Below are 15,758 nucleotides of genomic sequence, written 5' to 3'. Positions count from 1 at the left end.
AGGTTAATGTCAGGTGCAAACTGATATCCTTTGCTGAATGCTCTGTGTGTTTCTCTCAGATAAAACATGGACTCTAATTTCTCTCTAAAACAGCTCTGTGCTTCTGTCCTCATGTTATCACAGCTACAATGGCAATTAATACTGAAACTTGTAACTGGCGACACTACAAGAGTCGTTATTTAATACCATCACCATGTCTCCTGGTTCACCGTTGGCTGCCAGACCACCACCTGGGGACCCTGTTCTCCACCTTCTCTGGAATCAATTTAGCCATTTCATAGAGTTAGAAACAAAAAGATGTACTTTGCCAGTTCTTCCTCATCAAAAAAACCCACTTGTCTTTCATGGCAAAGATTATACTACTGTCTCACTAATTTGCATATTTGGGGGTGTTGTGTCATAATTATGACCCAAAGTCTGACTTTCTCTCCCATACCTTGCAAAAAAGCTTCCTGTAAAAATAGCCTCACTGAGAAAAGCTTTACAGAATGGTCCCGTACGCTTATTTTAGTCCAATCTCCAGACCTTGCCTAGCAAATTTTGCACAAACAGGATTTTTAATGAAATAATATACCATTGACCAAAGTAACACTGTCGCCCTAATGAAGGATGACTCTAGGAGCTAAATACACACAATAATGTAAGTTTGTTGTAAAAATTACCACTCAAAAATTGTTATTAAGAAATTATTCCATTCCCTGGAAAGCAAACAAGCATGAGATTCACGCTTTGTTGATCACTGTACTGTCATTCTGGTGCTGTTACTATCAGCCTAGAGCTACACTGAATCTCTGGGCTACGTTAACAGAAAAGATGCTGTTAGTAAAGTCTGTATCCCCTGTAGAGGATGATACATATCTCTCATGGATGAGCACAAAGTGTGGAACAAAAGCGTGTGAATCCCAGAAGAGGGAGGCGGACGTTTTCCTCATGACATTGCTTTTAGCTTCTTTATTTAAGAGACTTCTCAACTGCCTGAACAACCTCATTATGTAACTTGGTTCTTTCATCCTCATTTGTACATACCTCTCCAAGTTCATCCAGCCTCATTATAAGCCACGAGGTCAGAAAGGAAAAAATTCGTGAGGCAGCACTTACTATTTGAGAAGCATCTGACCAAAACTGCTCAAGTCAGAACTTCAAGGGTGGCCTGAGGACCTGTGCAGCACCTTTGCTGGCCAGTATCAAAAGGGCATTTTTTTTTTTCACCATGAGCAGAGAGTATAAAACATTCCTACATACATGAAAAAAAATTGTATCTGCAAGAAGGTCCAGTTCCTCTATGGAAAGAATCACAAGAAGGAGGTTCCAGTCCTCTTCTGAATTCAGCATTTTATAGCACTGCTTTCAGTCATTCATGATGTAAGGAATCTACTTGGATGCACTGCAACTCCTATTCATAGTCTTAGACAAAACCAGGCAGAGAAGAAACAAATTCTCCTTGTCCTTGAGATCTTTTTACTGCTGCTTGATACACCAGCAACCAAAGTTCTGATTTCCAAGAAAAATGAAATTTTCCTTAAAGGAATTCATCATCAGAAAAAAGTCATGCTTGGCAAGTGATCAGCATTTAGGATTGGAAAAACAAACTCCATTCTAGCAAATTAAAAAACACTCGTACCTGAGTCTGGCCAGTGTCCCAAGGCCATTCTTACTGTTTGTTAAATTGTTAGCATGATTCTCGGCAGGCTTTTGGTCAGATCAGCAGTACTCTGTCATACAACTCCTGGCCACAGCATAGGGGTCAGTTTGGTCAGGCACCTCCTCAAGAGGCCAGCCGAGAGCAGCCCTGCAGAGAAGGGCTTGGGGGTGTTGGTGCATGAAAAACTGAGTATGAGCCAGCAATGTGCGCTGGCAGACCAGGAAGCAAACTGTATCCTGGGCTGCATCCAAAGAAATGTGGTCAGCATGGAGGGAGGTGATTCTGCCCCTCTACTCTGCTCTCGTGAGACCCCACCTGGAATACTGCATTCAGCTCTGGAGTCCCCAACACAAGAAGGACATGGAGCTGCTGGAGTGAGTCCAGAGGAGGCCACGAAGATGATCCGAGGGCTGGAACACTTCTCCTATAAAGACAGGCTGACAGAGTTGGAGTTATTCAGCCTGGAGAAGAGAAAGCTCCAGGGAGACTTTGTAGCAGCCTTCCGGTACTTAAATAGGGCCTACAGAGAAGATGGGGAGGAACTCTTTATCAGGGAGTGTAGTGATAGTACAAGAGGTAATGGTTTTGATCTGAAAGAGAGTAGACCTTGATTAGATATTAGGAAGAAATTTTTCACTGCGCGGGTGGAACAGGTTGCCCAGAGAAGTTGTGGATGCCTCATCCCTGGAGGTGTTCAAGGCCAGGTTGGATGAGGCTTTGTGCACCCTGGTGTAGTGGAGGGTGTCCCTGCCCATGGCAGGGGGGTTGGAACTAGATGATCTTTGAGGTCCCTTCTAACACAAGCCATTCTATTAATTCTTCGATTTGGAGAGAGAAAAGGCAAGTCATTCCCATAAGATCTTTGCAAACTGAGTTTTCACAGACAAGAGTGGAAAAAAACTAGACTGTTGTCCCATCTGACACCAAGGTTGACACAACTGTAGAATCAGAGAACTCAAGGCACAGAACAAGATATGCTTTCATCTACATTAGAAATAAAGACAGAACCAGCAATCTTACATAAGCAAACAGTGATGCCAAGCTAAGAAGAGGATTAGAGGGAAAATCCCTGAGTCTTCTGATAGCCCAAGTGGCAGCTCTGATGTGGTTGTTGGGCTCTTTGCAATCGGCAGGTTACACAAAACCATAAGTACGTCCCAGAAGGCTAAGGCTTTTCTACTGTCATTCATTTCTTGGAAATCTTACTTCAGGATCACACAGTTTGGATATTCCTATGTGTTTCTGGCCAAGAAGAAGAAATCCAGATAGGTAAAGAGGCAACGGTGAGACGAGTTCACTACTGGCATGGGGCCAGGCAAGTGCACTGGCGTTTGCAGGGAGATCTTACAAGGTTTGTGTGCTTCCAGGCTGCAGACAGATGTTACACTCAACGTCAGAAAAAGCCTTTCATTTCTAAGACTTCCACATAGCTAAGAGGAAGGCAAGTTTTCCCTTAAAAAACTGACGATGGGAACTAAAATTTTGGTAAATTAAAATAAAGGTTGACCTTCCGGTTCTGAAACCACTGAAAAAAATCTTCAAACCCTCACTCAATACCACAAAGTGATTTAATAGTACTATTTATATCGCTCATTAACTAGTTCTAGTAGTGTTAAAAGGAGAGATGAAGAGATGAGTTAGAAAACATGATCATACCTGCTACTTTGTTTTGAAATAGAAATGTCATGAATAAGCTTCATTGATTGCCAGGTTAATCACAGCATGGTGAAAGTTGGACTCAAGGATCCACATTAGAGGTCATGACTGTTACGGCAGATGTAGCAGTTAAGATTGTCGTCACGACTGAGACAAAAATGCAATTGCTTTTATGCTAGAAAGTGTGGTTTTGAGCCAAAAGATGGGAGTTTTGTAAAAACTTGTAGCCTTTTGTATTGCAGCCAATACAACATTTAGAGCTCTAGGTCCTGGGTTTAGAAATCCCATGCCAGGGAGCTGCATGGTGAACCCCACAGGAACTGCTGCCTGCCTCATCGTCATCTGCGTCTGCAGACAATTTCTAACGTTGGGTAGGAGTCTCACTGAGGCATGGAGCCTGCTGAGGACTCAGTGAGTGCTAAATCAATGAAAGTGACTCTTGAAGCACAAAGATAGCAGGAAATCCCTGAATCTCACATTACTGGAAGCTGAGGGGTATGCCAAGGATTGCTTGCTGCCTGTTCTTAGTCGTATGCCAGGGCATCTGCTATGAGCTACTGCTGGAGACAGGATACGAGGCAAGATTAAGCCAAGATCAATCACAAAGTTCTTGGAAAAAAAAACTCTTGAAAAAATTATAGTCAGTCTTCATTCACTGCCCAGAGAGGTGGTGGATGCTCCATCCCTGGAGACGTTCAAGGCCAGGTTGGACGAGGCCCTGAGCAACCTGATCTAGGTGGAGATATCCCTGTTTCTTGCAGGGCGGTTGGACTAGATGACCTTTGAAGGTCCCTTCCAGCCCTAACTATTCTATGATTCTATGATTCTATGATTCTAGTCCTTACAGCAGCAAAAAAAACCCACTAAAAACCCCAAATCAACCCTTTTGCACAGTGTATCTCATGACACCTAAGCACTAAGACCAACACTAATGGATGCTATGGCCATTCTTGTCTTTTTATGAAAAATGATGTCATCCTCCTGGCAGTGGGTCTGAGGAACGACTGCAGCTGGAGGTACAAGGCTTCCTAGGAGCAGGGCATAAGCAGGAGATGCAACCATGTTAGTGCTGACCCTCAGCTGCAGCCCTGAGCTACTCTCTGCAAGACAACAAGGAACGGAGCCTCACCACCTGCCTTCCATCCAAAAGGTCTCCTCCAGCTACATCTTTCTAAACTAGCTGTGGTAAATCTGTCTTAGGTGGAAAGCACAGACAGAAAGCTCAGGCCAGAGGGCTTTTTGACATCTGTCGATGCATTATCCCAAAGGATTTGAAGGCAAGATAATAAAACTCCACTATCACAGAGATCCCGTAGCAGCACATCTGGAGCTCAATTGTTCCTCAGTAGCAGCAAATCAAGCTAATAAAACCTAAATATCGTTCTTTGACTTTAAATATCATCCAGAGGCTAAAAGGAGATTGTAGGAGTTGGCTGATGAGCTCATCCCACATCAAGCCAGGATACTGGACAGTAGAGGTGACTCTTCCCATCATCATCACTTCTTCCTTTTGGGTGGTGTCAGAGCCCCTCTGGGCATGGCAACTGGGGCAGATGCGCAAGAGGAGCAACTACCTCGCATTCCCACGAAGGCTGGAGTTGGTCTATACCACCAGCCCTGCTAAAGCACTGGTGATGGTGTGCAGATCTCCTAGCAGACACACAGATGCTGAGGGACTTTAGGTGTTAGCAGTATTTCATGAGGGCTTTGTGGAGGCCAGTGGAGCCTAGAGACTGTAGCCTTTCAGGACCAATTAGCCAAGTTAACTAGGGCATCTGAATAAATAATCAGAGCACCTGACTAAATATCTAGAGCATCTGAATAAATAATAGATGGGCACCCATTCTGGAGATTTTGTTTCTGAAAGGTGCTGGTGAATTTGTGATCCATGCTCCTGGGGAACTGCTGAAACAGAGGCAGCTTGTTGGAGAGCACATGGGACCTGGCTTGGTATGTTTGTGGGCAAAAGTACTGGGAAGGGATTAGGCAAAGAGAAATCAGGTATCAAACAAGCACAAGGGAAAACAAACTCAGCAGAGCTACTTCCCCTCTTCTCCCGTTTTGAGAAACTGAGTGATTGATCTCCTGATGTCTTCTGTGCTCTGCCATATGGCCCAGGTTGATAGGAAGCTTCTGTTTCCCTGGCGGCCCTGTTAATGAGCACTGATGGGAAAGGAAAGGGCACTGAATTTATGGCAGCTTGATGAGGCTTCTGCCACACCATTTGCTGGTGCGTGGATGTGCATCTCGCAGAGTCCCGGGCTGCATGCTCAGCATCTGCCGGCAAGCGACTGAGGCTGGCATTCGAAACGGAGGCTGGAGCTCAGGGATGGGCCATCCACCAACACCTCTGGCTGCCTGGAGCCACCAAACTGCACTCTATGATGAAACTACAGGAGGAGTGAATGGAATAAGACAGGTAAGGAACCAGTCTCCAGTTTCTATACCAGTTTAGAAGAAAAAGAGGAGGAAAAAAATTTCCGGGAGTGCTTTGCTTTGAAAGAGACTCAGAAGATTAAAGACAATTGTGACTGTAGAGGCTGAGCTGAAGCTCTGCGGAGTCCAGAGAACATGCCCCAGCACAAATCATCTCCCATCGCATTTTGATTTCAACTTTAATTTGTTCATACAGGCAAGCTCCAGAAATTCTGTGGGTTACTCCAATTATGATCCTTGGACAAATTAGGTGAATATTTATTCCAGCCTACAAGAGTAAGACTGACTTGCCCTTTGCTGTGGTAACTGAGGAGACGAAGAACTGAAGCAGCGCATTTTCCCATACAAAGCATATTACTCATTGTGAGGAAACAACAATTTGTCAGGCTGCTTCATTCAGTCTTTGGCTAGGCTCAACGGGCCAAATTTTGCACATAGTTGCCTCTCAAGAGGAGCAAAATGCATGGCTTGGAGCTCTTGTTAAAGAGCTCAGTCATTTTATGTGTTTTAGGTGAAAGAGCAATGAACGGAGGTTTAGACAGCAGGAAAATGCAGAAATTTATCCAGGTGTTTCAGGAAGAAGGGCTTTTCTTTCTAAAATTGCCCAGGAGTTGCACTTTATGTCAAAATACTGTACGTGCTAACTCTGAAGCCTTTGACACGCTCCTTGTTTCATTACTAGGTGGCTATTATGAGACCAGGAGCCCTTTCTGCCAACTGTAGGGGTCTCAGCTATAGAAATTTGACATCTGTTTGAAATTATTATTCCATTAGAAGAGTAAATCTTCACTCCCCTGGCTTTCTTGTGGGCTCTGACACATTCCACTTCAGTGACAAATGTCCCTTGAGCCAGCAGTGATTTGACAGAGTGGGAGGTATTCCTGCAGAGGAACTGACAAATGGTTTCCATGAGAAGTCAAAGTACCCTCAGGAAACGGACAGAATTTCTACATGAACATCTAATTGAAAAGGAAACCCCCAAATTGCAAGAGATTTGTGGCAACCCCAAAGGTTCCTCCTCGAAGAACTGAATTTGCTTGTGACATTATATATTCACATAAGAAATCACAGCAGGAGAAGATCACAGCAGCTCCTACTCACAGGTCTCCTCACGCATGGAAGCAGGCTGCAATAAAGCAGCGTGTTCTTGACCTTCTGAACAATTTCTGCTTCCTATTGTAACAGAAGTTAGAGCTCCTACTGGGTTGCATCCAGTCATCCCAGTGGAAATTTGAGACCAAATGAATCTGTTTCATACAAGTTTGCCAAACCCAGACTGACGGCAGGATTATTCACCAGCCAAGAGCTCGCAGAGCATCACACTCCAACAACACTTGAAGGTATGCTGGTGGTCAGGATGAGAATATACGGTAATGGCTCCTTTCACTAAAGGATCTCCAAATACTTCACAGATGTAAATGGAGAAGTGCAAAGTGGAATTTCCCAGCCCTACTTTGCAGAGAACTTTTTTGGGGCTTACTATGTTCAAGCAATTCATCCTGGCTAAGAGAAATAGAAAAGCTGGGACAGGGGCCCCAGGAACTTGATTCCGAGCACTTGGATGAAAGCATTAGACATGACATCACCTTTTCACAAGATAAGAGTTCATTGTTTCACAGCTGAGTGTCTTCTCCCTTCCATGTGGAAATCAGCTCATGTAAACTAAACAGGAAAATAACTGCCAACCCTTCCTCTCCAGCAGCAAGCACAGAAAATGCAAATGGTCTTTCTGGCCCCGTCACAGACATCGCAGGAGTAGTGGTTGCAATGAGCTCTGCATTTAACACCACAAGCATCAATCTCAGAGGCAGACTTGTGATGTATGAGGCCATCATCTGGGTTCTCGTTCTGTTGTTCCCATTCCATCATCAACACCAACGCTGCAATACCCCTGTGGTCTCCCTGCCAGAAGAAAGTGGGACAGTTTCCTTGAAGGATTAATTAGTGACTACAATCCAAACAAACAAAAATACACAAATTAACTCTGACAACTTTTAAATCTTTTCTACTTGTAGAGCCTCCTGTGATTTCCTAGTTGTGTTCTACAAGTTTTCTAGCTTCCAAGAATTTTTTCCCCCTAGATCACCCACGAGTTTCTAACATAAAACTACACTCCAATCAACTGACATTTCAGTCAAGCTTTTTTTTATCCAATATAAAGAAGGACAAACCAGAGCACAAACACAAAATTCTCTCCTCTGCAGTCATCCCTAGGTATTTTTAATCCTACAGGCAGGGCAGTGTTGCTCATATTCACAGACACAGGGGCTGTAGCACTGGCCGATATCAGGTATCTTTACACAGTAAGTGGGCAACTGCAGCTGGGTGGGTTCATGTACAGGCCGGCCGTCATATGGGACAGGTCCACACCATGCTGCTGAACAGCAAAGGAGAGACTCCTGTCCTGCCAGCAGCGTTGCACCTGCACAGGGTGCAGCACAACGCTGCACAGAGCCATCACATCGACAGGTGCTGACATTCTCCACGACGTGCTCATCCCTCTCAAAACGTCGTTCATCAGCTGTGACTGAACAGTCCTCAGCATTTCAGCCCGTTTCCTACATCCCTCCACCCACAGCCAGCAGGGCAGTCAGACCTTATGTAAAGATATGCTTCTCAGTGGACGGATAGGTGTTGTCCTTAGACACTGGACATGATGCCTTCTACCTCAAGGGAGATGAGATGAACTGAGAGCTGATGACACACGTACCACCTGCTAGGTGGTACTTTAGGCTGCCCAGGGAGGTGGTTGAGTCCCCATCCCTGGATGTGTTTAAGAATAGGGTGGATGATCTAATTAGGGATACGGTTTAATGGGGATTAGGGATGGTTGGACTCGATGATCTCTAAGGTCTTTTCCAACCTAGAAATCTATGAAATCTATGAAACCTGCTCCCTTCCATTTAGGCAGGAACACACACATGCAGAGCTGGCTGGAGACACAGAGTGAGGGAAGATCAAACCTAGCTCCTTCAGCTGTGAAGAAAAGATCCTACATTACAGAGACAAGCAGCAGCCTATCAATCAGGTACAGACTGCAGCTCCTTACCACTCCTTATCAGTATCTTCTGCTGCTTTAGGAAAGGCAGAAAAAGCTGCTTAGGAGCTTGGGGCTTTCCAAATATTATTTTTATCCTTAACAGTTGTTGTCTCTTATGATAACATCTCCAGATAGTCATGGAGATTTTAATATATTTTCTTTTTTCATAGAATCATAGAATAGTTAGGGTTGGAAGGGACCTCAAAGATTATCTAGTTCCAAGCCCCCTGCCATGGGCAGGGACACCCTCCACTACACCAGGTTGCTCAACGCCTCATCCAACCTGGCCTTGAACACTTCCAGGGATGGGGCACCCACAATTTCTCTGGGCAACCTGTTCCAGTGCCTCACCACCCTCTGAGTGAAGAATTTCTTCCTTATATCCCAATTAAATCTCCCCTCTTTCTGTTTAAAGCCTTTGGTGGCCTTTTTTCAGAAAGAGGAACTCAATGCAGTGCAAGAGGTGCACATACAGTGCTGAGGTTGTGGTTCTGCTCTTCCCGCATCAAACTCTCTAGTACATCAGAGACCCTCTACCGCAGCTAGTCCACAAGAATGGAAATATGCACTCGATCTGTTCTACCATTACAAAGACAACGCTTATAATCCTGGCCTTCTCATTCTACAGACTTGAATGCCAGCAGGGAAGCTCCTGTTTCTAACAAAGTGATAGGCAGTCTGCCAACTCACACAGACATCACCATGAGGAGTAACATGCCATTTCCAGTTAGACGATTTCCTTCACAATGGTGAAAGCTAGAAACTTCCTTCACAAAATGCAAACAAACCAAAGTGTAGATTCTGCCTGTGCTGAACGAGGCTCACAAATGCACGATGGAGGCCAGATACAGTCCACAGGGCATCTGTTTGCCACCTCTGGCCTATATGGACAGGAAATGGTTATAAATAGTCAGTCCCATTTCAATTCTCTGAAGACAAATATTTTTGACACAGAGTGCTCAAGCACAAAGAGTCATTTGTAGACCACCCAGGAGACTTGCATTTAAATGACCTTTCTTTGCTTGGACGATCAATTATACTAATGTTTATTTCACGAGTTGCAACATTTGTTCTCAAATGGAAGCAGCCCGGAGGAGCCATGTATATAATCCCACTTACTTGTTGGTAACTGCCTGCATAAACTCATCAATCAGTTCGTCGTACTGTTTCCCACGAACCCTCTTGTGTTTCAGTCCAATATAGAGTGGATCACTCAGGAGAGCCTAGGACACAAAGCAATTCTGTTGACATCTTCTCTTCCATGGATGGATGGAGATTTATGTCCCAGCTTACCCAAAAACTTTGTCTGTTGTGGTCATATGAAGTTTACTTACTATGCAGTGAAGGTCAGCCCACACAGCTCTTTCCGAGCAGAAAGTGTTTCCATAAGAAGCTATGGACTATATTTTTGTGTAAATAAAGTCAGAGGGATGTAATGCTTCTTGACTGCCATAGGAAACGGAGCTCTGCATCCCCAGAACAACTCTACCAAAGGCTCCTTTTTAAGGTTCCTCACTCCTACTGAATAAAACTGACCTTGTGTGGGGAGTGTTTACTGATCAATCAGTTCTTAATTTTGCACTGAGGTTACCAGGAAAGCTGTTGACCACAAACAGCGCTTTGAGCAATGAAGGTCGCCTGAAGTAACTTGCAATGACATGGGTCATTTAGGCCTTTAGGTGACAGCCTAGACTTGACCAGAACCAGTGATCAGATGTCAAAATGTTCCCGAGCCCTGCACCTACGTAGCACTCACGTCAGTTACCTGCAGGTGTCAAGGCAAGGTATTTTCATACAAGAGATTAGTTTATTTTTTGGCTCCTGCTAGGAATATAAAACCAGGCCATTCCTCCAACCAATCCAGTGAGTGTTAAGTCAGGACCTCTAAGCCACCTAAATAGGACTGAGTCAGCATGGAAACAACATATATTTCAGGGAAAATTACAGGACAAACAGTGGCAGGAGACAGATGGGCTAACTCCTCTGTGAGTCACTGCAAAGCAACTCTACTTCCTTTCTGATTTCAGGAACTGAATCATTCACATGAGAAGGTGACCAGCCATCACAAACCTATTGTCCTGCAGCCATATGGGCCCTAAACATTGGCAGGTATACTAAAATTAGATCTGTTTTTACAGCCACAGCTGTTTTCCCTCAGAAGGAAAGATGAAAGAGGTTGTCCTCTGAGTTTGACACATTAACTCTTCAGGGCCATGAAACAGGACGCAGACCCATTTCCATTACTTCACCGATTGCCCCTGTAGCACCATGTGCTCTGGGGCTGCTTTATGGAGTATAAAATTCTCCCATAGCCAAGCTCGGAAAAAAGATCGATTTGCTGAAAGAGTATACAAAGTATTATGAACTGTCCGAAAGACAAGCTGGGAATTGTTGCTAAAAATATTACATGACTGCTATATTTACTCTATTCTACCTGGGATGCTGTTTTTAGCAACAGAGTCACCCTAGGCTCACCATATATTGACAGGCAGAGATGGATGGGATGAATGCCTACAGGAGATGTCTCATTTCTGCACTGATAAATGAGTTTACTTGTGGGGCAAGATGCTCCTAAGACGTGCTTAAGGTTTGGTTAAGCTGGGTTTATGCATATAAGCAAGACATGAAATAAACAAACAAATTATTTGTGTTGTGAGGAAATATATTGTTTATATTGCTGGAAAACAGCAACTTCTATATCTTAATCCCAGATGTGGAAATTGACTCCACAGAGAAGTTCCTGGACACATAAGTTACGCTTGATTCTGGGCAGAACGCAAGTGCTCAAGATTGACTCTGAGAGTCCCTTTTTCTGACACCATCTGACCCTTGGAGATGCCTAAAAATCATTGGTACCGCTTTGGATTTTAGTGTTCCCCCTGGATGCTGAGACAGAAACGGCTGATCAAGCTTGGTGGGGAAGCACTTACGCCCGGTTTCCCCTGGAGGGAAGCTCCAGTTGGGGGGCTCACCGCATGCCAGCACTTGGTGGTGTGCAGACCGGCATAGAGGAGAAGGAAGAGATGAAGGAGCCGAAGTCAGGTACAATGCCCTATTTACTGGAAACTCCAAGAAGTGAGAGATCGAGACTTAATTCCTGCTTTAGCCTCAGAGGGCCCAAACTCAGAGTTCCCACTTTTCAGGAAGGATCACGGATCAGGCTGAGATGAGCACACCCTATATTCCACCAGTCCATGACAGGCTTCTGTGCTAACGGGATAAAATAATCCCGCAATCAGAGACCAAAGAGGTAATTGGGAATCTTATCCCAGATCTCACCTATGGCCACTGATTTTGCTTTCTTTCATTCTTTTCAAGTGTCCAGTGTGAGACACTTGGAGCTGGAGTAAAAGAGGTGCAGAAAATCCAGCTTTCCAGCGAGCATAGGCATGTCTGAAAACGTCGACACTCATCTGTCTTCATATACAAACTCTTACACCCCAGGTTTGTTCTTTCTCTCAAGAAACACGTTTAGTTTACTTGGGGTCAAGTGAGGCACAAGTACATTTTACAAAAACGGACAAACCCATGCCATCACAAATAACTATAGGATATTCATTTTAAAACAGACATCCTCACAGATGTCCATTCTGGCATGGCTAAAGTGTTGCACTTCGGCCTTTCTGAGCCAGAGTCATAAGGCAAAAATCTGCAAACAGATGGAGTCCTCTTGTCTGGTTATCATGTGCAGTAAAGTGTGCAATCTGACAAAACACTGCAACGAATCATTCCCAAACCACCCACCAGGGATTCTCCATTTTCTGGAATACAGTCACCTCTACAGAGACACGAGTATCCGTCTGTTTTCTCACAATTACCAGAGGAAGAATAAATCTGGGACTTCCTGTACAAAATCTTTCAACTCACCTTGCCATGCTGAAAGGTGGAGCTGACCCTTCAGCTCCAACTGGCAACACTCAAGAGTCTTCTCACCAGGGGACCATGAGGCTATTTAGTGTTTATATCCATTCCCCAAAAGAGCAAAAGTTTCTTGAGCATCGGACAGGAATGAAACCTGGCCACTTCCCTGCAGTGTTGGTCCAGCCATCATCTCATCTTGGATGTCTCTGGCTTTGCCTCCATGTTTAGGGAACTGGCCTCAGTTAAGCATTAATCTCAATTCTTTCTCCCCTCTGCCAGATTTACGAAAAACTGTCTTACCTCGTTGTCTGTGCCAACATCCAGCAGGACAGGGAGACACTGTTGTGGGTGAACTCCACCACAAGCTGTGTACAAAGCAAGCTTCCCCACTGGGATACCCATGCCGTAACTTCCTAGATCTCCTAAACCAAGAATCCTCTCTCCGTCTGTCACCACGATAGCCTAGGAGGATCAAAAGAGACTGTTGCATGGTGTTGCCAAGGCTCCAGAAGCAAAACCACCTCTACTGTCTTCACACCAATGCCAGTTTGCAGTTGCACTGTGCAATGGACATTTGCTCCTTCTACATGACACCATGTTAATAGCTGTTAGTGACAGAGGGCTGTTCAGTTTTGGGGGTAGAGATAATGTGGTTGATGGGCAGCTGCCCACAGCATGGGAGAGCGGCAGCTTTGCTTGCCAACACTTCTGTTTACTTGTAGAAGAGCCCAACCAGAATGGCTTTTTGTGCATCCTCAGCTATATTACAAGAAGCATCACAAAAGGGATCTGACCTTGACTTTTCCTCTTTTTTCTGGAAAAAGCTCTGTACAAATGTGTTTGTGCTTCTGAACTGCATCTGTGGAAGTAAAAAGCTCATGTCTTCACACTGTTGTAGAGTAGCTGTGGAGTAGTCAACATCAGTAATCAAAACAAAACTACTTATAACTGGGTCCTTTCGCCTCTGGTCCCCCTGACTGCAAGGCAGGTCGGCAGAAGCCATCAGCACGAGCAGCACTATGGATTGCGGAGGGGCTCACCTACTGTGTATTTAATATTAGACCTTTTTCCCCACCCAGTTGGGAGTTAAACAATTGCCACGTAACTCTTTGGGCAATTGGCCTTCTGCATTTCAGCAATACCGTAATGTGCTACCTCACCAAAATCTCCGACCCATAATTTTAGTTTTTTTCTTGTTATTGTATCATTTCTTTGTGACAAGAAGGGAAATAAAAGCCTGCTTAATGTTGTCCAAATTAGAAGCCTGAAGTTGAGCTGTTCAACCCACACTGTACCTCGAGACCTTAGGAGGCAAAGGACCAAGCAGATCTGACTAAGCCTCACAATTTTTAGGTTCACTACTCTATTTGTCGGTTTTGCCCCCAGGGTCAGGCACTCTTTGGGGCAGTTCTGAAATCCAGTAAGAACAGGAAGATACTGGAGTCCAGTCCCACCGTGGGAGAAAAGCTGTAAATACAATAATAAACTTCAACTTTCAGCATTGTCCCAGCACTTCAGAGAACAGAGCGCTTACACCAAATGGTTTATCAGACTGTGGGGGCCTCCAGTGCACAGTCTAGCTTGGATTTCAAAGGAGAAGACTACAGGGAAGTTCTTTATTTGCTGATCTGCAAAGTTAAAGGCTAAACTTAAGACACAGGACGTACACATGTGTGTGCTCTAGTGAGAAATGAGAGAAAGGGAGATTAGAAGCTATCTCAATAGGTGCACTTCCTTGGGGAGGGAGAGGATAATAAAGATGCATTGGTTTATCGCTGCAATGGAGGCACATTTAGTTGTTCAGGAACAGAAAAAAACTCTTGCTGCACTTTCCTATTTCAGGAAGAATCGTACTCGTCTGTTTCAGTGTCCTTTCTTATTCAACATAGAATATATACACACGGCAAGGCTATTTTCTCCCTCAACCTAAACCACTGTTGGTAACAGTAGTGCAGAATTACATTCCATTGCATAGTTCAGGAATAAGCCTGAGGAGAAACTACAGATAGAGAGGACACATGCATCTAGTCTGTCTTTTACATCTGTTTTTCCTTCTAGCATAAAAAAAACCTCTGGTAGTTCAAGGCATGATACATTGCAGGGTTGTAATGCACATAATGATAGTGACAACCGATATGTAATAGGGATTATTTTGAAATGGTCCTCCTGGACGAAGAATATTTGTTGTTGTGTAGAATATTTGTTGTTGTGGTGTTGCCACTTTCTTGTCACTAGGAGTTAGAATTCCTAAAAGTCATCCATTAAAACTAAAAGGACTAGACACCTATCATTAGGCTACAGGCTGGACACGTGGTGTGCTACACTTATCCACCTCCATTTTTGAACATTTTCCTATTTGTTTTTTCCTTTTGAGTCCATGTGAAGTGTATTGATGGGAAAGTCCCTTTTTGGGTGGGCTCCATCTGTTTCTGGGTGTGCGCTGACTTCTTTACCACACCCAGAGGATGAACTGGGACTGGAAGGCAGTAATGGGAAGAGGGAACACAGCAAGCACATGCACTGCTACAGGTTGTCCTGAAACTAATGCAAATTGTATGAAAAGAAATTAAAATCCTAACTATTCAGAGAACATATATTTATTTTTTAAGTTCTAATGAATCAAAATATTTCTCTGGAGCACAGATGTGCTTTCATCCAAACAAATAAGTGTTCTCAGGCAAGCCTAAAAACTTCTCGATAGCACTTAGATATCCATCAGAGAGAGAAAATTTCTTCAGCTTTAGATGTGCTGCACTCTATAGGTACCAAAGCTCCTCAAGGTAACACTGAAAAATACGGAACAAAATACAGCACAGGAGACATTCATTACTGGCTGTATCAGAGAGGGGAAACTGGGTTCATGTTTGTTTGTTGCTCTCTGGATTTGAAAACCACCAATAAAGAAAGCACAAAGTTCCAGTGGGTACCTGATACACAAGCACATCGAAGTAATGCTTTTAATCGCTCACATTCATCTGATCAGAACTCAACAAACAGGACATCAATCTCTGGCTGAGCAGGACAGACCCTTCTAACTGAACCGCTGGTTTAACAATTAGGAACCTCTTTTCTACATCCAGCTGTGCTCCAAATTTTCTGTATGACTCAGTCAAGTCTCTGGCT

At 44.2% G+C, this 15,758-nt stretch overlaps 1 protein-coding gene across 1 annotated transcript in view; it reads right to left on the bottom strand.

The window, feature by feature from the left end:
* The window catches only part of ME3 (malic enzyme 3), a 150,248-nt gene that overhangs the window by 23,832 nt on the left and 110,658 nt on the right, over nt 1-15,758 (bottom strand). The window contains exons 5-6 of the mRNA XM_086614377.1: nt 12,936-13,097; nt 9,894-9,997 (exon numbers count right to left, since the gene is read on the bottom strand). Coding sequence (XP_086470503.1) covers nt 9,894-9,997; nt 12,936-13,097 — 266 coding nt within the window. The remainder of the gene's footprint in view (nt 1-9,893; nt 9,998-12,935; nt 13,098-15,758) is intronic.

Source organism: Tauraco erythrolophus, chromosome 1 (genome assembly GCF_009769465.1).
Source record: "Tauraco erythrolophus isolate bTauEry1 chromosome 1, bTauEry1.pri, whole genome shotgun sequence".
NCBI classification, from domain to species: Eukaryota; Metazoa; Chordata; class Aves; order Musophagiformes; family Musophagidae; genus Tauraco; species Tauraco erythrolophus.
The sequence above is the reverse complement of the archived record's forward strand: the minus strand, read 5'-3'. Positions and strand labels throughout refer to the sequence as shown.